The 26187-nt window shown below is 38.5% G+C and overlaps 1 protein-coding gene across 1 annotated transcript; it reads right to left on the reverse strand.

Moving 5' to 3' along the window:
- Nucleotides 1-657: 657 nt before the first annotated feature.
- On the reverse strand, nucleotides 658-25382 carry CCDC42 (coiled-coil domain containing 42). Its single transcript, XM_074220681.1, has 7 exons — nucleotides 24948-25382; nucleotides 23603-23708; nucleotides 22982-23086; nucleotides 13604-13801; nucleotides 3596-3817; nucleotides 2810-2971; nucleotides 658-914 (listed from the first exon to the last, which is right to left on the reverse strand). The coding sequence occupies exons 1-7, from the start codon at nucleotides 25028-25030 to the stop codon at nucleotides 822-824; spliced, it is 969 nt and encodes a 322-aa protein (XP_074076782.1). The 5' UTR covers nucleotides 25031-25382; the 3' UTR covers nucleotides 658-821.
- Between the last annotated feature and the right edge of the window lie 805 nt (nucleotides 25383-26187).

Genomic DNA, 26187 nt, shown 5'->3' on the forward strand with positions numbered 1-26187 from the left:
AAGTAATAGATTCCACAAGTTGCTCTCTGGACCAGTCAGAGCAGTGTTTATATACTTCATAAAGTAATCACATTCTGTGGCTGCATTAATTGAGCTGCATAGGGAAAAAGAAAATAACATGCCAATCTCTTCTGCAAGCAACAGGCCTGTCCCATTTTTGCCTTGAAAAGGAAAACAAACAAAAAAAATAGCCCTTTCTGTTATCTTTAATATTTTCAGATGTTTCTGCTCATTCTGACCTTTGGTGGCCTCTGAGACTATCCTTACAGGTCTGGATTGTTCTTATCTACTTTATTTTTTCTTGTCTTCCATCATTTATCCAGATCCTTTTGAGTTACTAGAGTTCAAAGTAGTTACTCCCTATGTAGCTACATTGGTTTCCTTTGGTTCCTCTGCTTTTACCTCCTCACAGAAATAACATGTGATTGTATTCTAAGTATTTCAGGTTGAGAAGCCTCCCATTGGTTTTGGGTCATTTTTCCTTTTTAGAACCTTAGGTCACTGGGCCCTGTCTATCTTGCTTCTGATCTTTTTGAAATCTTTTCCTCCCATAAAATCTAGGGCATATATGCCCAACCTTTTTATCCTTGGATGCTATTTTCCCAGCACCTCCCATCCACCCTCCAACTGAAGAAACTGCCAACAAAAAAATGGAAATCATATCTGTTTAGAATTTAATGTCTCTTGGAGTCACATTTAGTGGGTGTCTGAGGGAGGGATAGTTACCTTTCAGTGGAAAAGAGAGAGGGGGTTCATCATTGAAAGGCTGAGAGCACTATAATGTACTGACCCAGAATAGCTGGGATCTATTGCTTCTTTGTCTATGTCTTAAAGCTGGTTAGTTGGCCTTGTGTTGGGTCCTTCTTCTTAACCTCTGTCCAGATATCTGAAAGATCTTGAATGAACTCCTGGATCTGATAAAACAAGGGACAGGAAGAATAAGTTTTTCAGTGTATGATAGGTTTCTCTGTTGTGAAATGTCTACCCATACAAAACTGCCCCAATGCTATATGGATCATATTCCTATGGCCTAAAAGAAATGAATCGGGTTGTATGGTTCTAACTAATTAATGTCAAAATTCTCAGGTTCTAATTTATGCATACATCTTTGGGGAATCTGTGAGAGGAGAGATATAGGTCCGATTGCTTCAAAATATCCTAACTCCTCTTTAGTTGAATGAGCAACATGGAAAGGATTAGTGAAAGGATAAAATTACAATGACAATAAAATAATAGTTACTTAAATGATTATGATAAATATAGTCAGTTGTCCAAAATACAGCTAAACTACATACAGAAACATGGTTGAAGAAATAATAATGTCTCTGAGTAGCTAAAATAGTTATCACAAAGTAAATGCACAAAAATTCCCCTATTTTGCTCATTAGAATAGTTGTCAGTCAAAATGATTGAAGCTTTGAGAAACAAATATTTCTATATAAGGATTAACTTTTTATCCTAGACAGGAATTCTCACTTGATGTCTTGAATTTGCTTATGCTTTTGACCAAGGCCAAGGGTTTCTGCTCAAAATAAAATCATGTTTTGGCTCACTTCCAGTTGTGATATAGTGATTATGATTTTATGAGAACAATTAGTATTTATTTTTATAAAGTATAACCAAGTCTGATGGTATAAATGCAGTGTTCCACCCCATCATCCTTAGACCAGCAAAGAAGGGAGGGAAGTTGACAATTGCTTTTCTCTGAATAGATTTGTATTTAGTTCTTGACAGGTACAATAGAGATTGTTTCTAAAAAACTGTGACCAGAAATCCCAGGTTGTGGAAGTTATATGACTTGAGTTTATATGTACCTAGACACAATCAATGCCATCCTGAGCTAAGGTGTTTTATAAGCAGATCAGAAACAGTAAAAGTATGCTTGTCACAGAGCAGAAGGATCTCCTCCAGGTCTAATGAATTAGGTACTCTGGATTATCCCTAATGCCCATGACAAGATCTTGCTCTTATAGTGTAAGAAGTCCCATGATCTTATCCTCAGAAACCCCTGATAACTTGTAAAAGACTATCCTTCACTAATGCATTGTTGGGTGAGTTGAGAACTGATCCAACCATTCTGGAAAGCAATTTGGAACTATGCCTAAAGGGCAATAAAACTGCTCATACCCTTTGATCCAGCAATACCACTACTAGGTTTATATCCCAAAGAGATCACAAAAAAAGGGGAAAAGAACTCACATGTACAAAAATATTCATAGCAGTTCTTTTTGTGGTGGCAAAGAATTGGAAATTGAAGGGATACCCTTCAGTTGAGGAATGACTGAACAAGTTGTGGTCTATTAATATAATAGAATTTTATAACTCTATAAGAAATGATAAGCAGGTAGATTTCAGAAAAACCTGGAAAGACTTACATGAACTGATGCTGAGTGAAGTGAGCAGAACAAGGAGAACATTATACACTTCAACAGCAACATTGTGTGATGATCAACTATGATAGACTTAGCTCTTCTCAGCAATACGGTGATCAAAGATAATTCTAAAAGACTATCCACATCCAGAAAAATAACTATGGAATCTGAATGTTTTCACTGTTTTTAATTTGTTTTTTGTTTTTCCTTCTCATGTTTTTTTTTGTTCTGATTCTTCTTTTACAGCTTGTCTAATATGGAAATATGTGTAATATGATTGAACATGTATAACCTATATCAGATTACTTGCTATCCTAAGATGAGGGGAAGGAAGGGTGGGAAGGAGAAAACTTTACAAAAATGAATGTTGAAAATTTCCTTTACATATAATTAGAAAGAATAATTTTTTTTAAAAAGGGCTGTCCTTATTCTCCTACCATGTCCAACTGCTTGTGGGTATCTTCCACAGCCACTTGTGCGGTAGTCTCCTTCAATTGCTTGCTCACAATTTGGAAGAGATTCAGAGTTGCCATCTTGATGGTGCCCAACAGGAGGGTTTTTTTAGCAGCTGTATTCTGGATATGTGCCCATCGAGATTCCTGGAAGTAGAGAGGAAGAGGGATAGTAGGGAAGGATGATCAATGAATGAGGAAGATCCATGGAGAAAGGAGAAAGGAGGACCTGTCTAACTCTCAGATAATTCACTACCACAGCTAGGCAGGTCAGGAGGCAACCTAGACTCAGTAAACTTCCCATCTGGGTTATTTTATGCTTCTTGGGAAAGGAAAGACCTCATTCTGGTTGGGATGTCCAATATGCAGCACTGCCAAAAAGCAAGGAGATGAATGACTTCATCCCCCCATTAACTTTCCTAGTTCCCTATTTGTCTGTGTGGGGAAGATCAAGGCCAAGAGATGCAAAGACTTAAGGCAGGCCAACAGGTGCCACCATTACCTGATTCTACTTAGGGCAGAATGAGGATTTGTATCTTCCTTCTCCTTGGAAGTTGGAATTATTATGTTCCAACCTTGAGTGGGTCAAATTCATGAGCACACAGTTCTTAATGTTGAATGACCTGGGTTCAAATCTCAACTTTCCTACTTATTAATTGTGTGGTGTTTGGTGTCACTTCTTTCTTAAGACCTCAGTTTCCTCATTTTTAAAATGAGATGATCTCTGAGGTCTCTTCTAGTTTTGATAACCCTATGACATGATAATCTTACCCAAATGATGACATCACTATGGGCACGGTCATACCGCATCTGCAACCTGGCGAGCTCATTGTTGTGCTGCAGGATTTCATCATCTTTTTCTTCCACATAGCGGGTAAGTCGGGCCTTGGCCTTGTCAATTTTCTCCTGCCCCTCTTGGGCTGATAGCATCAGGTCATGGTGCATGCTCACCAGTGTTTTGTAGCGTCCAATAACCTCATGGATCTCCTCAAACTATATCAGGTTGGAAGGGAATAGGAATCATTGCCTTCCAGAGGCATCTATTGGTTCACTTTAAGAATAAAGGATAGGGGCAGCTAGGTGGCACAGTGGATAGAGCACTGGCCCTGGAGTCAGGAGTACCTGAGTTCAAATCCAGCCTCAGACACTTAATAATTACCTAGCTGTGTGACCTTGGGCAAGCCACTTAACCCCCATTGCCTTGCAAAAATGAAAAAAAAAAAAGGATAAACAACAACAGATAACACCTTTCCACATTTGGCAGACCCAACCCATTTGGATTAAAGAGAATTGTGGTAGTGATATCTTACCTTGAAAAGATGAGGAGTGGGGAGGGGCTTCTAATTCATCTCTTTCATTTTATCTGTTCCCTATTTGATTCACTGAGGGTACCCAGCCTGAAATCACTAAGCTTAGAAGACTGAGGGCTCTGAGTCCTCCCCCCCCCCACAACCCATCATGTTAATCATGTTCCTGTGTGTACAAGTCCAGATTCTCATCCTTACCCTAATTGTTTTCTTCTCTATCTCACTCACATTCTTTTCCATTAGTTCTAAAAAGTAGGAACGGCCTAGGATGAGTGGAGTGGGATGAGGGAAATAGAGTCAGAAAACCCAAATTTGGCACTGATGCCTACTAAGCTATATGACCTTGGGCAGCTATTTCACTCTCATTCTGTTTATTACTCGGTAATATGAAGATAATACCACATGACTGAACTAGTGGAAGAGAATGTGAGAGAAGTAGAGGAGAGAGGAGGGTAAGGAGGAGGATCTGGACTAGTACATTCATTGAAAGTGTATGATAGGGGCGGCTAGGTGGCATAGCGGATAAAGCACCGGCCCTGGAGTTAGGAGTACCTGGGTTCAAATCCGGTTTCAGACACTTAATAATTACCTAGCTGCGTGGCCTTGGGCAACCCACTTAACCCCGTTTGCCTTACAAAAAAAAACCTAAAAAAAAACCAACAAAAAAAAAAAGTGTATGATAGACTTCTGGCCAAGATGGCGGAGAGAAGACAGGTACAGTCTCCTGATCTCTTCCCCATCTACCACATGAAAGAAATCTCTTAAAAGAAATCCGAATCACAAAACCCAGAAAGAAAAGCCAGGAGAAAGAACATCTACCTCAGGATTTGTCTCTGGCAGCAGCTTTGGTAGAATTCGGGCGGGTGAGTCTGGGCTCAGAGGGAGGATCAGCCCTGGATCAACCAGATTAACAGCTGAATTGGAACCGGGAGTCTGAGGGCCCAAGAGCCGGACCTGCTGGACCAGCGGTGGGGCTAGACGGCAGGGGCTTGAGTCAACTAGGGAGCAGAGACTCTGGTGTTTGGGCTGTCCCCCAGGAGCTTGTGGACAGGTCTGGGGGCAGAGTTCTGGTGCAGGAGAGCTGCAGACACACCATCCCTGGGCTTCTCTGATCTGAGGAACACTGTCCCATTACAACTCAGACTTCCTCCCAAACAAACAAATGCAAACTACTTCTGCCTCAGGCCCAGGTGTATGAGCAGAAGAACCAGCCCAGTTGAGGAATGACCTCAGGCCAGGGTAAAGCCTACCATTGATTGAAGGCAAAAGAATTCTATAGCTCCAACTCCTCTCTTCAAGCAAAGGGAGAAGGCCTCAATCAAGGTCACAGACACCCCAGAGAAAGCAACCAATACCTCCTACTGGCCAGCCAGAGAAACTGCATTCAGTGAGTAAAGCCCTTAGTGATCCCAAGCCCCTGTGAACTAGCCCCCCCCCCCCCCCAACTCAAGTCTTAGCAAAATGAAGAAAGGTCAGCAGAAACGTGGATTCATAGAAAAATTCTTGGAAGGGAAAGACCCTAACTCAGAGAGACCTGGAACCTCTGAGGAGAATACAATCTGGTATTCAGCACAGAAAGACTTCCTTGAAGAAATAAGGAAGGAGCTTAAAAATTTGGGAGAGACAATTAACACCGTGCAACAAGAAAACAAAACCTTGGAAAGTACAATTGGACAAATACAAAAGGATAATAAATCTCTCAGATCATCAATTGGACAATTACAAAATGAGAATAAATCTCTCACAGCATCAATTGGACCAATACAAAATGAGAATAAATCTCTCAGATCCTCAATTGGACAAATAAAAAATGAGAATAATTCTCGAAGATCTACAAACGGGCAAATGCAAAAAGAAATTAATTCTCTCAAAACCTCAATTTGTCAAATGGAAAGCTCTTTCAAAAGTAGAACTGACCAATTGGAAAAGGAGTTGCAAATGGTTAATGAAGAAAACTCCTCCCCCCTAAAAAGAGTGGAGTCCAGAGAAACTAATGACTCCATGAGACAGCAAGAGTCAGTTAAACAAAATCAAAAAATAGAAAAAATAGAAGCAAATGTAAAATAACTCATCAACAAAACCACTGATCTCGAGAATAGAACGAGGAGGGGCAACCTGAAAATTATAGAATTCCTGAAAACATTGAAGAGAAAAAAAGCCTGGACTTAATATTACAGAATCTAGTGATGGAAAACTGCCCTGATATCATGGAATCGGAGGGCAAAGTAGTTATTGAAAGAGTACATCAATCCCCACCAGAAAAAGATCCTAAAATGAAAACACCAAGGAATGTTGTGGCCAAATTCCAGAACTATGAGATAAAAGAGAAAATCCTGCAAACATCCAGAAAGAAACAATTTAAATATCAAGGAGCCACAGTAAGGATCACGCAAGACCTGGCTGCATCAACATTAAGGGATCGAAGGGCCTGGAATGAGATATTTCAAAGAGCAAGGGAGCTTGGAATGCAGCCAAGAATCTACTTTCCTGCAAAGCTGAGCCTTCTCTTCAAGGGAAAAAGATGGACATTTAACGAAATGGAAGAATTCCAAAAATTTCTGATGAAAAGACCAGATCTAAACAGAAAATTTGGACATCAAACAGGAGGTTCAAGAGACACATGAAAAGGTAAAAAAAAAAGGGGGAGGGCGGTAAAAGGAAAAAAAATGCAACCCAGTAAGTTGAAACAGGTTATATCCCAGCATGGGGGAAAAAGATTCTCATAAATCTTGAGAATTGTAATTCCAACCGAGAGAATATACGTAGCCAGAAATGATGGACATTCATGACCCATCCATGAGACTGCTATCTAAAGAGATGTAACTGGCTTTAACCCCACTTGGGAGAAAGACTCTAATAACTTTCAGGAATTTTGACTCTATTCGATAGAATATACTGAACTAGAAGGGACAGACACTCAGAATTTTCTATGATTTAGATAGAATGATCTAAAAAACACTACCTTCTTAAAAAGGGGGACAGGAAAGAGACGGGAGGAGGGAGGGGATTGAATGGGGTAAATCTCATTACACTAAGAGGTATAAAAAAGCTATAGTAATAGAGGGGAAAAAGGGAGTAGATGAGAAACACCTGAATCTTTTTCTCATCAGACTTGGCTTAAAGTCAACCTACACATACTCAGTTAACTTATAAAACATCTAACCTTTCAAGTATTAAAAAGGGAAAAGGGGAGGTGGGGATGGAGAAAGGGAAGGGGAGTAGGGGAAAAGGGGGACTAACAAAAGGAAGGGAAGGGAAAAGGGGAAAAGGGAAAGGGGGAAAGAAAGGGGAGAGTGTGATATAGGAGGGCAAACACACTGAAGGGGGGTGGTATTCAGAAACAAAATACTGGGGAATATGGATAAGGGGGGAGAAAGGGGGAAAATACAAACAGAGGGAAGATAGCATGGAGGGCAATAAAGAATTAGTAATCATAACCTTGAATGTGAATGGGATGAACTCTCCCTTAAAATGTAAGCAAATAGCAGAGTGGATTAAAAACCAGAATCCTACAATATGCTGCTTACAAGAAACTCATTTGAAGCAGAGAGATACATATAGAGTAAAGGTAAAAGGTTGGAGCAAAATATATTTTGCTTCGGCTGAAGTAAAAAAAGCAGGGGTAGCAATCCTTATCTCAGACAAAGCAGCAGCGAAAATAAATAGCGTTAAAAGAGATAAGGAAGGAAACTTTATCCTCCTAAAAGGTACCATAGACAATAAAGTCATTTCAATATTGAATATATATGCACCCAGTCAGACAGCACCCAAATTCTTAGAGGAGAAGCTGAAAGAATTACAGGAAGAAATAAGATAGCAAAACTCTACTAGTGGGAGACCTCAACCTCCCACTATCAGATCTAGATAAATCAAATCATAAAACAAACAAGAAAGAAATTAGGGAGGTAAATAGATTGTTAGAAAAATTAGATATGGTAGATTTATGGAGGAAACTGAATGGGGATAGAAAGGAATATACCTTTTTCTCTGCAGTACATGGAACTTATACAAAAATTGACCATGTACTAGGACATAAAAACCTAATGATCAACTGCAGAAAGGCAGAAATAGTGAATACATCTTTCTCAGATCACAATGCAATAAAAGTCATATGCAATACTGGGCCAAGGAGATATAGACCCAGAACAAATTGGAAACTGAATAACCTCATTTTAAAGAATGAGTGGACCAAAAAACAAATTATAGAAAAAATTAACCATTTCATCCTAGATAATGATAATAATGAAACAACATACCAAAACCTATGGGATTCATTCAAAGCAACTCTCAGGGGATATATTATAGCTCTAAATGCTTATATGAATAAATTGGAGAAAGAGGAAATCAATGAACTAAACATACAACTAAAAAAGTTAGAGAAAGAACAAATCAAAAATCCAAAATTAAATACTAAATTAGAAATTCTCAAAATTGAAGGAGAAATTAATAAAATTGAAAGCAAAAAGCCTATTGAATTAATAAAACCAAAAGTTGGTATTATGAAAAAGCCAATAAAATTGATAAACCTCTGGTCAATTTGATTAAAAAAAAAAGAAAGTAGAAAACCAAATTGCTAGCATCATAAATGAAAAAAGGTGAACTCACCACCAATGAGAAGGAAATTAAAGTAATAATTTGAAATTATTTTGCCCAACTCTATGTCAATAAATTTGACAATCTAAGTGAAATGGATGAATATTTACAAAAATATAAGTTGGCTAGGTTCAATGAAGAGGAGATTAAATACCTAAACAACCCTATCTGAGAAAAAAAATTCAACAAGCCCTCATTGAACTCCCTAAGAAAAAATCTCCAGGGCCTGATGGATTCACAAGTGAATTCTACCAAACATTTAAGGAACAATTGGTTCCAATTCTATATAAACTCTTTGGAAAAACAGGGAAAGATGGAACTCTGCCTAACTCTTTCTATGAAACCAATATGGTGCTGTTACCTAAACCAGGAAGAGGTAAAACAGAGAAAGAAAATTATATACCTATTTCCCTAATGAATATAGTTGCAAAAAATCCTAAATAAAATCTTAGCAAAACGATTACAACAAGTTATCACTGAGATAATACATTATGATCAAGTAGGATTTATTCCAGGAATGCAGGGTTGGTTCAATATTAGGAAAACTGTTAGTATACTCAATTATATCAACAACAAACCTATCAGAAATCATATGATCATATCAATAGATGCTGAAAAAGCTTTTGACAAAATACAGCATCGATTCCTATTGAAAACACTAGAGAGTGTAGGAATAAATGGACTGTTCCTTAAAATAATTAGCAGTATCTATCTGAAACTATCAACAAGCATTATATTCAATGGGGAGAGGCTAGAGGCATTCCCAATAAGATCAGGGGTGAAACAAGGGTGCCCATTATCACCACTACTATTCAATATTGTATTAGAAATGTTAGCATCAGCAATTAGAGAAGAAAAAAAATTGAAGGAATTAGAATTGAGAAGGAAGAGACAAAACTCTCACTCTTTGCAGATGACATGATGATCCACCTAGAGAATCCCAAGAAATCATCCAAAAAACTACTGGAAGCAATTAAAAATTTTAGCAAAGTTGCAGGTTATAAAATAAACTCTCATAAATCCTCAACTTTTCTATATATGTCTAGCAAGAAACAGCAGGAAGAGCTAGAAAGAGAAATCCCATTCAAAGTAACCTCAGACAATATAAAATACTTGGGAGTCTATTTGCCAAGACAGACTCAGAATCTTTTTGAAAACAATTATAAAACGCTTCTCACACAAATTAAATTAGATTTAAATAACTGGCTAAATATCAACTGCTCATGGATAGGTAGAGCTAATATAATAAAAATGGCAGTTCTACCAAAACTAAACTATCTGTTTAGTGCCCTACCAATCAAAATTCCAAATAATTACTTTAGTGAGTTAGAAAAAATTGTAAGTAAATTCATATGGAGAAATAAATAGTCAAGAATTGCCAGGAGCTTAATGAAACAAAGTGCAAAAGAAGGTGGCTTAGCCCTACCTGATATAAAATTATATTATAAAGCATCAGTCATGAAAACTGTTTGGTATTGGCTAAGAAATAGAGTGGTGGACCAGTGGAATAGACTAGGTGTAAAAGCAGGAGATGATTATAATAATCTGCTGTTTGATAAACCCAAGGAGTCCAGTCATTGGGACAAAAACTCCCTCTTTGATAAAAACTGCTGGGGTATTTGAAAGTTAGTATGGAAGAAACTTGGATTAGACCAACACCTCACACCCTTTACCAAGATAATATCCAAATGGTTACAGGACTTAGACATAAAAAACAATACTATAAGCAAATTAGAAGATCAAGGACTAGTTTACCTGTCAGATCTATGGACAGGGGAGCAGTTTATGACTAAGGAAGAGTTGGAGAATATCACCAAAAACCAATTAGATGATTTTGATTACATTAAATTAAAAAGCTTTTGCACAGATAAAACAAATGTAACCAAGATCAAAAGAAATGTAGTAAATTGGGAAACAATCTTTACAACTAATGATTCTGACAAAGGACTCATTTCTAAAATATACAGAGACCTGAGTCATATTTTTTAAAACAAAAAGCCATTCCCCAATTGACAAATGGTCAAAGGATATGCAAAGGCAATTTACAGATGAGGAGATCAAAGCAATCCATAGCCATATGAAAACATGCTCTAAATCATTAATTATTAGAGAAATGAAAATTAAAGTTTCTCTGAGGCACCACCTCACACCTCTCAGATTGGCTAATATAACCAGGAAGGATAATGATTATTGTTGGAAGGGATGTGGGAAATCTGGGATACTATTACACTGCTGGTGGAGCTGTGAACTCATCCAACCCTTCTGGAGAGCTATTTGGAACTATGCCCAAAGGGCAACAAAAATGTGCATACCCTTTGACCTAGCAATACCACTACTGGGTCTATACCCTGAAGAGATGATGAAAAAGGGTAACAACATTACTTGTACAAAAATAGCTATAGTAGCCCTGTTTGTGGTGGCAAAGAATTGGCAATCAAGTAAATGTCCTTCAATTGGGGAATGGCTTAGCAAACTGTGGCATATATATATGTCATGGAACACTATTTTCTATTAGAAACCAGGAGGAATGGAAATTCAGGGAAGCCTGGAGGGATTTGCATGGACTGATGGTGAGTGAGATGAGCAGAACCCGAAAAACACTGTACACCCTAACAGCCACATGGGAGTGATGTTCAACCTTGAAGGACTTGCTCATTCCATCAGTGCAACAATCAGGGACAATTTTGGGCTGTCTGCAAAGGAGAGTGCCAGCTGTATCCAGATAAGGAGCTGTTGAGTTTGAACAAAGTTCAAGGACTATTCCCTTTAATTTAGAAAAATAACCAGATATCTTATTGTCTGATCTTGTTACCTCTTACACTTCTCTTCTCCTCTTTAAGGATATGATTTCTCTCTCATCACACCCAATCTGGATCAGGGTACAACATGGAGGCAAAGTAAAGACTGACATAGTGCTTTCCATGGGGGTGGGGTGGGGGGAGGGAAGCAAGATTGGGGGGAAAATTGTAAAACTCAAATAATATATTTAATAAAAATAAATTTTAAAAAAAGAAAGTGTATGATAGGGGCGGCTAGGTGGTGCAGTGGATAAAGCACCGGCCCTGGAGTCAGGAGTACTTGAGTTCAAATCCAGCCTCAGACACTTAATAATTACCTAGCTGTGTGGCCTTGGGCAAACCATTTAACCCCATTGCCTTGCAAAAAAAACTAAAAACAAAAAAACAAAAACTGAAAGTGTATGATAAGTGTTGTGATTGGAACCTTCTAGGGTGCGCCCAACTCACTACCAGGCAGGAGCATAATTAGCTTTAGAAGGAAAAAAAAGGAAAACTCCAAACTCTCAGCTTAGAGGCTCCAGGCTGGGTCTACTAGTGCAAAGCTGGCCTTCATCTTCATCTCCTTTCCCATGCCCATCCTCAAATTCAGTAATCTGTTCTCGGAACCACCCTTGGTTCTGTGGGATTACTAAACCCAAATCCATTTATCACACCTGAACCAAACCCTGCATCTAAAGAATATAGCTCCTCCCAGTCCAGCTTCCTTTATTATGCTCTAGTATAGGCTCTTTCTCATAGTAAAATGTAAGGTTCTCAAGGAGAGGAACTATCTTGCTTGTTTGTATTTGTATCCTCCAGTTCTTAGCACATTCGGTTTATAATAAATGCTCAGAAAATATTCTTGCTCTGTCTCAGGATTTTAGAAGTAGAGTCAGTCTATATCCCTTCCCCTTCCCCAATGCTCTTATAAACAATGTAAGGTGCATATAGATGTGGAATCAGGAGATTGAATTTTCATTCCTAGCTTTGCATTAGCTCTATTGTTTTGGGCAAGACCATAACCCTGTTTGGACCTCCAATCAAAACAGGGGACCTTTAAGGTCAGGATGAACATTCTTTGAATAAAATGTTTGTTTGTCCTTCATTCTCGAAGAAGACCATAACATCAGGGGTGGTGATGGCAGGACAAGCAAGCACACGAGTTTGATTTGAGTGTGGGTTGCTGTGCTAAGTCACCAGCCTAATTTTTTCCTCTGTATCTAGTGGCCAAATATGGCTCAGGATGATTGGAGATGGCCCTGGATATGAGGCAATCAGGGTTAAATGATTTGTCAAGGTCACACAGCTAGTAAGAGTCAAGTGTCTGAAACCACATTTGAACTTCTGTCCTCTTGACTCCAAGGCAGTGCTCTATCCACTGGGTCACCTAGCTGCCCTTAATGTTTATTTAGAATTTGGGGCCCTAGGGATAGATTTTTGAGGAGAAAAATATTTTTCTTTTGAGAAGAGAAGCTGGGGCTCTTTATAGACTCTCTCTAGTATTTAGTGTCATATTGCTCTGAATGTAGCTATTACTTTTCCCCAAAACCTAATTTTTAAAATAAGATCATGGATTATATATTTAAAAAAAAAAATCTTAGATTTTTTTTGAGGGAGAAGGATTGCCTATAATTCAATGGTCTCTAAATTGAGAGTTCCAGTTTCCTATCCTATACATCCTTTAAAAATGTTTATTTTAGGTTATGTTCTTTAATGTACTTAATATGTGAGAATAATGATACATGTATATGATATATAAACAAGTAATAAGTTTGTATATATTAGGAGTGTATGCTCCAAAATGTTTTCCAAAGGGGAGGGAAACTCTTACCATGCTACCAGCTAAATCTCCATCTGTGGCTTAAGTTTCCCTGCTTCTCAAAGGCCCATTGAAGGTCTTAAGGAGCAACCTAAATTTCTGGGAATAAAGGTGGGAAGGAGCTAAACACTCTTAACATGAGATAGTAAGAAGCAGAGGTACTCACAGCCTTGGGAACATCTGACCTCAGGACCAGGTATTGTCTCCAGTATGAAGAGTCTGATTAGATCCAACTTCCTCTTCCCCCTCCCCTGCCCCTGCAATCTGAGAAACATTCACTTACCTCAGAGTTCTCCACCACCTTCTCCAAATACTTTTGGAATATAGAGTAGTCCTGCAATTTGGCACTGACCCTCTGATGCTCCTGTCTCAAGGCAGCCATCTCTTGCTTAGCCTTAGCCAGTTCTTTTACCCGCAATCTCTTCAATTCTCTCTCTTTGCTGGCTTTCTTCAGAGCTCGAATTCTTTTCTGGTCATTTTCCTAGAGGAAGGCCCCAGAAAGATGAGTGGGGGTGGGGCAGAGAGAGCATGGGGTCAAACAGCCCTGTCTTGCTCCTATAGTTGGTCTAGCAAGGGGCATAGAGTTGTAGTTATTAGAATATTAGATACAGAACCCTTTGGGGGCAGCCAGTCCAATTTTCTGCTTGAAATAGGTAGAACCCACTCTGTCTTATACCCCTGGCAGGTGGTAAATATGAATGCCTCCTTGAATACATCCAGGGATAGGGAATTCATGACATTGAACCTGAATCCTAAGAGAATTTCTGTTTCTATAATGGAGACCATGGTAAGGAGTGAATCTCTGGGACTAAAATTCCTCCAAGAAGTTTACCTGTTTGCTCTGCCAGGGCTAGAGCAAGACCACTTTTCATCAGAAGACTGTTATTCCCTGGGGTCATATACTTCTTAGGTCCTTCCTACAACACTGTCAAGGTCATTGTTTAGATTTTGCAGAACACCTTTAAAATATTCAGATAATTTTTGTTGTTCTGCTGAAAATGGGGGTGGGGGATTTGAGGCACAGAACATTTGAGAAGTTATAGCAACTTCCTTAAGATCTTAGGATTTTAGACCAAACCCTTCATTTCACAAAAGAGGCACAAAGAGGGGCAGTGATTTGCCTCTGATCATTAGGCTCCAAATCACTGGAGATTGAGGAGCTCCAGATTTACTAGTTAGTTGTAACAATATAAAAGGTAAACATTTTGGGGGAGAGAGGGGGTTAATTAGATCAAAAAGTAGTTTGAGAAATTTCTGTGGGTAAAATGCCTGTCTCATTAGGGATAAACAGGACAGACTGTATGATCATGGAAAAAAATTGGGGAATTAATTGATAGACCTGAATCTCAGTATTGGGTTTGCTATTTACTGGTCAAGTGCCCTTGGGCAAATAACTTTCTCTTCTTGGCCTCAGTTTTCTCCTCTAAGATCCCTGAAGTCTTTTCCAGATCTGATTTTGTAGACTGCTTCCTCCCTTTCCATTATGAAAGCATTACTTGTACTTTGAGAGGAGACAAGAGAGACCAAAAGCTTATAAGGTTGTAGAAGTATTTCTTCAGAGTGAGGCTTCTTGGATGAAATAAGTATGAGAAGAAAACACTAATGCTCTGGCCTAAACCCCGCCCCCACACTTCTGCACTACATCATTCTGGGTGCCCACCCTTTTGGGGGAAGGATGGGGTTCTGCATTGCTTAGACACTGTTGCTTTGCCACCTCCTTACTTTTATAATGTCGATCTGTGGATCACAGAATCATATATTGAGAGATGGAAGTGAACTTAATAGTCTTAAAGGTTATTATGTCTAGTACTCTCATTTTTATAGATGGGTTCCAAAGAAGTTAAATAAGTTGCAAAAGGTCACACAGGTAGTGAGTGGAATACCTGAGATTTGAACCCAGATTTCTGCCTCCAAATCTTTTCCACTGTACCCAACCTACCTTGGTCCTACCTCAATCTTTTTTTTCAGTGCAAGTACAAACAAAAGGAATGATGCTTATAAAATGTCTGGAACAGGACATATTTCAACCTTCAGGTTTAATCCTAAGGGACCCAATAAATGATCACAGTCGTTCCTTTCAAATAAATCAATCTGCATACTATTTCTGTACTTCAAAAGATACATAATTCCATCATTGTGATTACAACTTCTTAATAACTCTTGTCTGTGTCTTTCTAGAAATCTTTCTCTGGGGTTCATGCAATATCCTTAAGTATATCCAGTGATCTCTGGACATTATGGGAATTTCTATCATCTGTGATACTTAACTTTAATTACTTAACTAGTTCAATGCACTTCCTTGTTATACTTCTCTCTGTGGTGCAAAATCCTCTTAATATCCTACAAGTTACTCTTCTTACCAATGTAGCTCAATACCTATTCTCAAATGGCCTTGGAGAGTTTCTGGGGTCCTTGAGAACTTAAGTCTTGTCTAGGGTCACACAGTCAGTAGGTGACAGAAATGATATTTGGATGTAGGTCTTCTTTGACTTTTTTCCTACCATGTTATACCATCTCTCTGACAGGAGATTGTGGATATTAAAAGATGGACATTTATTTTAGAGAGAACCCTGTGAGTTACTCCATGGCTCAGCTTTTTTTCCCCTACCTGTAATGGATAACAAAAATATATAGGGCAGCTAGGTAGATAGAGCACTGGCCCTGGAGTCAGGAGGACCTGAGTTCAGATCCAGCCTCAGACACTTAATAAATACCTAGCTATGTGACCTTGGACAAGTCACTTAATCCCATTGCCTTGAAAAAAACCCAAAAAGCAGGTGTGTATACACACACTATGGGCTCTATGGGATGTCCATCTAAATGCATTTTATAGTTTGGACAATTATTTTTTATTTTTATTTATTTTTATTTTTTGTTTATTTTTTTTAATAATTATTATCCATTTGTTTTTTCCTATATGGGGGTGGATGGATTATATTCATTTATAGATGAGCCCCAAAGAATTGCAAAAGATCATGCAGGTAGTAAGTAGTTCAGTCTGAATGTACTCTTGAGTGATTGTGGATGTCATTCAGGAGGCTCTACAGCATTTGGAGTCTTGAAGCAAAATATAAATCTTATAAATAGGAGCCTCTGGAAGATTTGTCTAGATAGACAATATTGGTGTCTTTTTAACTCTGCACTGGACACCCTCATGACATATAACTTCTGATTTTATATCTTACTTAATATTAATAAAAAGGTGGTTGAAAAAAGCCATTCCCCAATTGACAAATGGTCAAAGGATATGCAAAGGCAATTTACAGATGAGGAGATCAAAGCAATCCATAGTCATATGAAAAATTGCTCTAAATTATTAATTATTAGAGAAATGCAAATTAAAGCTTCTCTGAGGTACTACCGCACACCTCTCAGACTGGCCAATATGACCAGAAAGGATAATGATCATTGTTGGAAGGGCTGTGGGAAATCTGGGGCACTATTACACTGTTGGTGGAGCTGTGAACTCATCCAACCCTTCTAGAGAGAAATTTGTAACTACACCCAAAGGGCAACAAAAATGTGCATACCCTTTGACCCAGCAATACCACTACTGTTTCTATACCCTGAAGAGATGATGAAAAAGGGTAAAAACATCACTTGTACAAAAATATTCATAGCAGCCCTGTTTGTGGTGGCCAAGAATTGGAAATCAATAAAATATCCTTCAATTGGGGAATGGCTTAGCAAACTGTGGTATATGTATGTCATGGAACACTATTGTTCTATTAGAAACTGGGAGGGATGGGGATTCAGGGAAGCCTGGAGGGATTTGCATGAACTGATGCTGAGTGAGATGAGCAGAACTAGAAAAACACTGTACACCCTAACAGCAACATGGGGGTGATGATCAATCTTGATGGACTCACGCATTCCATCAGTGCAACATTCAGGGACAATTTTGGGCTGTCTGCAATCGAGAATGCCATCTGTATCCAGATAAAGAGCTGTGGAGTTTGAACAAAGTTCAAGGACTATTTCCTTTAATTTAGGGAAAAAAACCAGATATCTTATTGTCTGATCTTGTTATCTCTAAGACTTTTTGTTTCTTCCTTAAGGATATGATTTCTCTCTCATCACACTCAATTTGTATCGATGTACAACATGGAAACAAAGTAAAGACTGACAGAATGTTTTCAGTGGTGGGGTGGGGGGAGGGATGTAAGATTGAGGGAAAAATTGTAAAACTCAAAAACTCATAAAATCTTTAATAAAAATAAAAATAAAAAAAAATTCTGCTCTCAAAAAAAGGTGGTTGAAAAGATTATGTTGTGGAATTTATCAAGGATTTTTATATTTTGACATATATAAGGAAGAAATCTTTTAAAAGAAGAATTTTTGAGGAGACATTTTGCTCTGTCAAATAAAATGAATTCTTAGAGTTAACCAACAATATAAGTACAATGGTTTCTTGTACTCTCTACACTTCAACTGTGTGAGACTGTAAAAATGTGGACTTTTGTATAAAACATTTTTGAAAATTTCCCTGATCCTTCCTTCTTCAAACTGTTACCCAGGATGCCCTCTGTTTTGTAGAAATGGGTAAGCATAAGGGGTCAGTAATTAATGATATTTTCTCAATTGACCTTTTTTCTGTAATAACATTTATGATTTTTCCCCTGGAGTCTCTGGCATCCTATTTTTCAAATTCTCAAGAGAATCAATCTTTCAATGTCCTGAAAATGGTGTCATTTCCAGCATAAACTTTTGCACATGCTTGGCCTACTCCAGCTTCCTGTCAGTATCTCTGTAATATCATTTCTCCCTAATACAAGCCAAGCAGAAAAGTGGGCCATCAAACAATGTATTAAAAGTGAAAATATAGTTGCTCTGCTCGCATTTACAAAAAAAAAAGTTCGCTATAAAAATCTTTGCAGAGCTTTTCAGTTTATTTGTTTTGCTATAAATTCATTCTCTTTCCAAACTTTCTATAAACTTATTTTCTCCTTCACCCTTTCTCACTGTTTTTTGAGGTGCTATAAGATTTTTACAAATGAATTTATAGTCTAAACCTGTGTTGTCTGTGGTAGCTTTATCTTTCATCCTGGCAAAAAAATTAAAAGTATCTGCTTTCTGAAGCAGTTTCTAGATTATTATGGTCTTCTTGTGATGATTGGTTTAAACTGATTAAATTTTGTTAATAATAATAGTCATGTGTTAGTGTTTGTTCTTTTGTCTTTTTTCCATTTTTCCATCAACAATTTGTTTAGATAAATCAGTTTTGAAGCTGACAGACTTCATGACAAATCTTATTTTTATAATTTATCTGCTTTAGGTATTAGTTTTGATCTTTGCTCTAACAAATAATGATCTATTGTACTCAATCAATTGATTTTGAAATGACTCCCACACTGGAAACTAATAATTTCCTTTTTGATAATGTTATTGTAGTTTTATTTGATATTTATCATATCTATCTAGTCTCTTCTAATTCTATTGTTGACGAAAGTATTCATAATATATTGGTGTCAGGCATCAATATCATCTACAAACCTCTCTCATTTACCTTTAACTTCTCCTCTGGCTAATTTTGTCCTACTTCCTTTTATGTAACTTTGCACTGAACTTTCATTGGAGAGTTTTAATGAGATTTACATAAAATGTGTTTATATCTCTCATCTTCTATAACATAAACTACAATTATTTACATAGATTTTTTTTTTTGCTTTTTGTTCATAATGAGTGCCATAATATGATATAACTATGAAATTATATTTCTTTGGATATGTGACCAAACCCAATTCTAGGGCGGACCCAAGATGGCAGTGTGAAGGCAGGAATTCCCAGGAAACCCATCCCCCAAAAGCTCCAAAAGTCATAAAATTATGACTCTAACCAAAATTTAGAGAGGCAGAATCCACAGAAAGACTGAGTGATAAAATTTCCCAGCCCAAGACAACTTGGAAGATCCACAGGAAAGGTCTGTTCCATTAGGACCAGAGATAAGAAAGTTGCAGCACAGCTGGGGTGGCATGACACGCAGGAGCAAATCAGCTCCTGCACACGGAACAGCTTGTTGGGTGCCTGGATGGGAGATGGGGGGTGTGTGCCTGGGTCTATGGCAGCAGGGTCAGTTTCCAGACCTCTCAGCCTGGGGATTGCTGAGAATAACTTGGAGGGCCAGTGAGAAAACTCTGCTATACCAGAGTGAGCATGTCTGGGCCAGGATGGACCTTGGGGTAGCTCCATGGTGTGGCAGGAACCTATGGAACCACCCAGAAGCTCTTGAAAGATGGTAAGGGGGTTGGGAGAGACTACAGAGTTCTCTCTGTTCTCCCTGAGGCAGGACTCTGCTGCATTGCCCATATTCCAATCCAGGGCCTCGTCTGAGGCCTCATATACCACTGAGAAGCAGGGACCCTCCTTATAGCTCCAGGGCAGAGGGGAGTGCTTGAGGTCATCCACAGACAAGAGCACAGGCCAGGAGAGCAGTCAGAGCCTCTCATAAGACCTTGAAGGAATTAGGGTCCCATGGGGGGTTGTCCCAAAAACTTTGGAAGTGTGATAAACTAGTCATAGGTTGAGGAAATTAGTAAACAACAGAAGAAGAATCTGGCTAGGGTATAGAAATCTATCTTAGAGAAAAAAGGAGAGGAAAAGTATAGGATAAGGGGGATGGGGGTGGGGAGAGGGGATTAGGTAATGAAAGAGAGGGAAGATCATGGGAGATGGTGGTCAGATACAACACACTTCTGAAAGGAGAGAGAGAGAGAATAGAACAAATGAGGGTGAGAAGGAATAAAATGGAGGGAAATACAGCTAGTAATAGCAACTGTGGGAAAAAAATATTGAAGCAACTTCCCTGATGGATTTACGATAAAGAAGAGAACCAATGGTATCTGAACACAGACTGCAGTACGCTTTTTTCCCCTTTCACTTCATTTCTCTTTAGGTTTCTCTGTCTTTTTTGGGAGGAGGGTAGTTTATGTTTACTTTCACAAAAATATTATTGTAACAGTGTGAAAATTAATAAATTATTTTTTTAAAAAAGAGAAAACTCAATTCTACCAACTCTTTTGTTTGCCCCATGAATTCAACTTCTTTATGTCTTCTGTTTTCATTTATAGCAAGAAAGAAAGATTGTTATGATTAACTCCCTCTAATAAGTTATCACTAGTTATTGGATAAGAATCTCTAAACAATTTGGAGTACTAATGGAGTAAATGGATATTTCTAAATGCTCTGAAAACTATATGATCCTTAGCAGCCTCTTCCATCACTCAACAATGATTCATTAGTTGCCTATTATGGGTCATGCATTATGTTAGGTGCTACAAGTACAAAGACAAAACAGGCCCCACTACCCATAAGCACAGGCAAAGGTGCACCAGAGGCTAGGAGATAACCCTATGCATCACCTTGGCAAAGAGGGGAAAAATGAAAACATTACCCCAAGGGGCACATGAACATAGGTCAGTGTAAAATCATAAAGTGGCATTAATGAAGCAAGCAGGCCAAGCTCTCCATCAATTTTGAGCCAGCAGGTTTAACTGCACAAGCCTAAGGACCTTATTCCCACCTTTTTCCTGTGGTTCTAGGTTAAACTCCCTTAGCAATTAATTCACTCCCCTTCTGGCATGTGGCTTTCCTTTCAAACATAGTATACACTCAGTTTCAGAGAAACATAATAAAACAACCCCCCCCCCCCAAAAAAACCCCTACTCATCTCAGGTTACTCATTCACTTTCTGTGGCAATTTACTTGAAGTATCTTTCCAGGGATTATTTTCCTATCCCCTTATCTCAAATAAACTCTTAAATATTAATTGTATGGCTCCAAAGCTCCAGTCCGTTTATTTTGGCAAAATACCAAATTGAATTTATGAAACTTGATCTTTCTCTTCTGGATTTATACCCTCTCATTTCCAATTTCTCTGTGTTCAAATAGAACTGGCTTCAATTTGGTTTCAATATAGTTTCAAACATGTAAAACGAATATCAAAAGTACTGGTATTCAAGAGTTATTAGTTTTAAATGTTCACCACTCAGTCTGTAACTGGAAAGGGCTTCCTTTCCCCTTCCTCCCCTTGTATTCTGCTGGGACAAGTAAAGATATGATTTAGATGTAGGTATTTAGGAAAGAGTAGATCTCCAGGCCAGGATCACATTCAGGGAACTACAAAGGATTCTTAATAGGTAGCTATTCTTTATATCTGATAGCATTCAGAACTACTTTATTTATTCTTCCTTTTCTGTATAACAATGCCTCTGACCCTTAGGCTTCCTTTAACTCTAGTCAAAAGACTCATTTGGTCTTCAATGAACTTTCCCACCATCATTCTCTATTTTCAAAGTCAAAATCTTTGTCTCCCCCAACTGGAGAAAACTGTCAACTCACCTAGAATCATCTAGGGGACTGATCTCTAGTTTTCATTGACATCTGAGAGGAGAGTGTTATTCAGATCATAGACTTAGAGCTAAAAGCAACATTGGAAATCATCTGGTCCAACCACCTCTACAAATAGGCTCAGAGACTCTCCTATGGTGATACCTATGGTCATATGGCATATTTAAAGAGAATTCTTCTCCTCCTTCAAATTTCACTCTTTCCAACATATTGTGTTGTTTTATAGCTTGTCATCCAGTGTACTGCCTCTCAGTTCCAGCTTTATCTCATCTAAAGATTTGATCAGTGTACTATCTTGAGCTATCCTTTAATTTACAGAAGAGAAAGAAATTTGAAATAATTTGTTCCTAAGTCACTTAGTGTCTCTCAAGTTCAGTTTTCTCCTCTCTACATTAAGGATAATAATGTGAACATGGCAAATTCCAAAGGATTATTTAAGGAAAAGTGCTAAAAATATGGTTGTGATGAACAGAGGGCAAGTCTTGCAGGGAAGGAGAAGTGGTCCAGAGCAGGCAGACTCTGAGGAAGCAGCTGGGGCTACAGATTGTTCTGGTGTTGTCAGATGATAGAAGAGATCTTTTCTTTCTCATTAACAACTTCCTATAACTTTCTTGGCCCTTTTGCTTATTCCATTCCACCTTGTGTGTATGATAGTTCTTTCCAATTAAACTTCCAAAGGAAGATGAATGGACTATTCTTTGCTGTAATCCCTATGATCCCTACTTAGCACAGAGTCCTTCCTATAGTCATACTCAGACACAGGTATTCAGTAATTATTTGCTGAAATGTTAAGGTTTCTACTTTATAAAAGGTACTAAGTTAGATCATAGGGAAACAATGATTTAAAAAGATACACTTTGTCTTTAAAGAACATACACTAATGTGTATGTGTACAGAAATAACTATATCACAAATATAAATAGGTGCCTGGGAGAGGCACAACCATAGTTGGCTTTTACCTGGGGTGTGGTCAGAGGAGGTTTTATAGAAGGTGGCACCTGAGCCAAGGTTTGGCAAAAGTGGTGTTTCAGTAGATAGAGGTTCTGGGAGAGAGTTCATTCCAAGCATGAGGGACCCCAGGACCAAAGGAGCTCAGGTTTAAAAGATTAAGATGAGAAGTGATAATAGTAAATCAGTCTATTAGGTACAGAATTCATTTAAGGTCTATATTGTGAAATAAACCTAGAAGAGTAAGCTGAAGTCCGAAAGTGAATGGCTTTGAGTGCTGAATTTAGGTGGCATATGCTTTATTCTAAAGATACAATGAATGTATATGGAGTGGGGGGTTTTCAACTGCTCAGATTCTTATCCATACCTGTATAAACTGTTCAAACTTCTTTATATGAGCCTTTAGCTCTGCCTCCTTGTTCCCAAGTTCCTCCCAGCGTAGATTCAGGGCCTCCATTCTCTTTTTAAATGCCTATAGGACCATATGAAAAATGTCAGAACATTCTGCTTAGGCCTCATGACGATGAGCTGCTGAGTGTTCTCTAAGACTCTATGCCCAGATTTAGCAATTGTCTCCTTGTATAGCCTTATTAAACTGCTAACACTTCCCCACCTTTGAGCATGGAGCCCCTAAACCAGGATCAATCTGAAGCTACAAGGACTTGCCTTTATTCTGGGTGGAGAATGAGGGAGAAGGAAACAAAGGGGCTGGCTCACTTCTCTTCTTCCATGAAGGTGAACAGGTCAAGATCCCCATAGTTGAAGGCTTCCATCTCCCATCCCCAATGGAATCTGGGCCCATTTCAAGAAAGTTTTCTCCTTTCCCTTTCACAATCCATTCTAAACACACACACACACACACACACACACACACACACACACACACAGCGTAGGTTAGCACACTTTTCTATGCATTGCTCCCTTGACCTCTCCTCACTCTGCCTTCTCCTGCCTACTCAACTGTGCCTCCTCTTTGTTTTCCCCTCACCTCCTTTTTTTCCTCCATGGCTTGATGCATCACTTTGGCCTCCTTCTTTTTCTCTAGGAGCTGGATGGATGGAGACGGTAACTGTTCCTCTGTTGATGGGAACTTCCTATTGCAAAGGTACCAGAAATAATGATGCCTTCAGGAGTCTGAAGGACCTGGTAGCAACTAAATGAAACACATGATAGGATAACTGGAAAGTTCAAGATGGAGTAATGATTTTGAGAGTCAAATACCCTTATTCTTATGGGAAGGATCAGCCAAAGAAATAGTGCAGGGGAGGGCTTTGGAATGGTGTCAGAAGTCAAGTAGAGTGAGCAGAGTGATTGTTTGTGTCTGTGTGTGTGTGTCTGTGTGTGTGTGTGTGTGTGTGAGAGAGAGAGAGAGAGAGAGAGAGAGAGAAGAGAGACAGACGACAGACAGACAGGCAAAGAAAGACACAAGATAGAAAAGAGATTAGAGCTGTATGTAGAGAAGGAGCAAGGAATTACAATGACAACATTTATATTTCTATGGGGAGTTTTGATTTTTTTTTTCACCATCACAAAATGCTCTCTACCCATCAGGAAAGACTGTATGAATTGTTGCAGAGTGAGATGATCAGAACCAAAGGAACCATTCATGCTATGACTACAATGATGTAAAGAAAAACAACCTTGAAAGACTTCAGAACACTAATCATCCCAATGACTAGTCTCATGACTTCAGAAGTCTGATTATGAAACTTCCTGCCTTCTTGGCAAAGAGAGTCAGGATTAGACATACATTTTCAGGAATGGACCATATGTTTATTCTTCTTGCTGAAATACCTTCTTATTATGAGAGGGCTTCTATTTGGAAAGAAATGAGTTAGTAGGTAGAGAGAGAGACCGGTACAATCCATAAAGAAAGAAAATTATCATTAATAAAACATAAGGGAAGATAAACAGGACAATTTAATTACTGCCTTGTTAATGTAATGTTTTTAAAAAGCAGATTGTATATAATAGTTCATAATTCCACAATCTTCTTTCTTATTTGTAGATCACGATGTTTGTTTTAGTGATAATTATTAAGTTCAAAATATTAAAAAAAATTAAAGAGAACTGGTGGAGGGGAAAGCACCAACACTGGCAGATTTTACTTTTATTTTATAAATGAGAAGTCTGATTCCCCTCCAGAGAGGGGAAGTTACTATTTAGATAACAATCAATGGAGATATGACTTAAGTGTCTCCTGATTTGTACTCTAGTATTCATTCTACAACCAAAGATTGCCTCTTAGGAATGCCTGGGAAGCTAACTGGAAGGTGATGAGATATACCAAGAATCAGGGAGATTGAGGGTTGAAGGTTTTGTCTGTGACTTACATTAGTAACTCCAGCAGTCGTTCCCCATACTGCAAACGGAAGTACTCCGCCAGGTCTTCCTCTTCCATGACTCCCAAACTCATGACTGTTATTGCTCAGGGGCTAGAGCAATCCTCAGGTAATTTCTATGGGAGAAACCCAAAGCCAGGAAAGGAGATTTTCCTGCTTAGATTTTGGACTCTTACTTCCAGATCCTCCTAATCTGGTTTACAGGACCTTGCAATAAGTGACTATTTTAGAAAGTCAGTTAAGGGGGGCCCCTAACAGTTGCCTGTGTACTCTGGTACACTCTGGATCACTGGTCCTCGACCAGAAAATACAGGGGATGGGGAGGTGGCTCAGGAAAAGAGAGGTTGCTTAGTAACAACCAACAGTCATGGTTCTGTGTGGTGGAATCTGTCTTCCTTATTCTCTGACCCTTTACCCCTGCCCTCAGGCAATTCAGATCAGCCCTTGCCTGGCTTCTGCTTTGCTTTCCTGATCCTGCCCTGAATTGTTAGAACCATGGAAGGACAATAACCTGAGTTGTGGCAAAGGCAATGAGATAAGACCCTCATTCCTGGTATCTGGCTTCAGCCCTATATATATGGGCCCACAACCAAACCAGAGTAGTCATCAAGATACTTGAGACTTAGAAAAACCTGTGTAGTCTCTCTTCTAGAATGGAGCAGTTCTTCATCCTTGATTTCACCCTCTTAGAATCCCTACTTTCCTTCAAAACTCAGTGAAAGTCAAATTCCCTCCTATAGGAAACCTATCCTGATCTCCCTAGTTACTAGTCTCTCTTCCATCCAAATTGTCATATAAATGTCTGTTTTATATACATTTTGAATATGCTTATAAATACACAAGAGGACAGAAGGTTTTTTCTGGACAAAATACAGGGACAAAGTGTTCGTGCTTTGCTCTTGACAAATATGTATAATAAAAATGGAAATTTATGCTAAGTGGGTGGAGAACACTATGTTTCCCTTCTATTTTGACTCAAATTCATTTGTAACTAAACCAGAGAGTATGTATATATATATATATATATATATATATATATATATATATATATATATATATATATATATGATTTACTGGGATACTAAATTAAATATTTCTTTTTTTTCTTTTTTCTTTTCTTTAGCTTTTGCAAGGCAATGGGGCTAAGTGTCTTGCCCAAGGCCACACAGCTAGGTAATTATTAAGTGTCTGAGTCAGGATTTGAACTCAGTTACTCCTGACTCCAGCACCC

Source organism: Macrotis lagotis, chromosome 2 (genome assembly GCF_037893015.1).
Source record: "Macrotis lagotis isolate mMagLag1 chromosome 2, bilby.v1.9.chrom.fasta, whole genome shotgun sequence".
NCBI classification, from domain to species: domain Eukaryota; kingdom Metazoa; phylum Chordata; class Mammalia; order Peramelemorphia; family Peramelidae; genus Macrotis; species Macrotis lagotis.

What these genes read in the sequence shown, in the direction of transcription:
- CCDC42 (XM_074220681.1), bottom strand. Translation starts at nt 25,030, where the DNA reads ATGAGTTTGGGAGTCATGGAAGAGGAAGACCTGGCGGAGTACTTCCGT. An exon ending in CCATGGAGGAAAAAAAGGAG is followed by an intron (nt 23,087 to 23,602) that starts GTGAGGGGAAAA and finishes ATGGTCCTATAG; the next exon opens with GCATTTAAAAAGAGAATGGA. An exon ending in ATAGTGATGTCATCATTTGG is followed by an intron (nt 2,972 to 3,595) that starts GTAAGATTATCA and finishes CTCTACTTCCAG; the next exon opens with GAATCTCGATGGGCACATAT.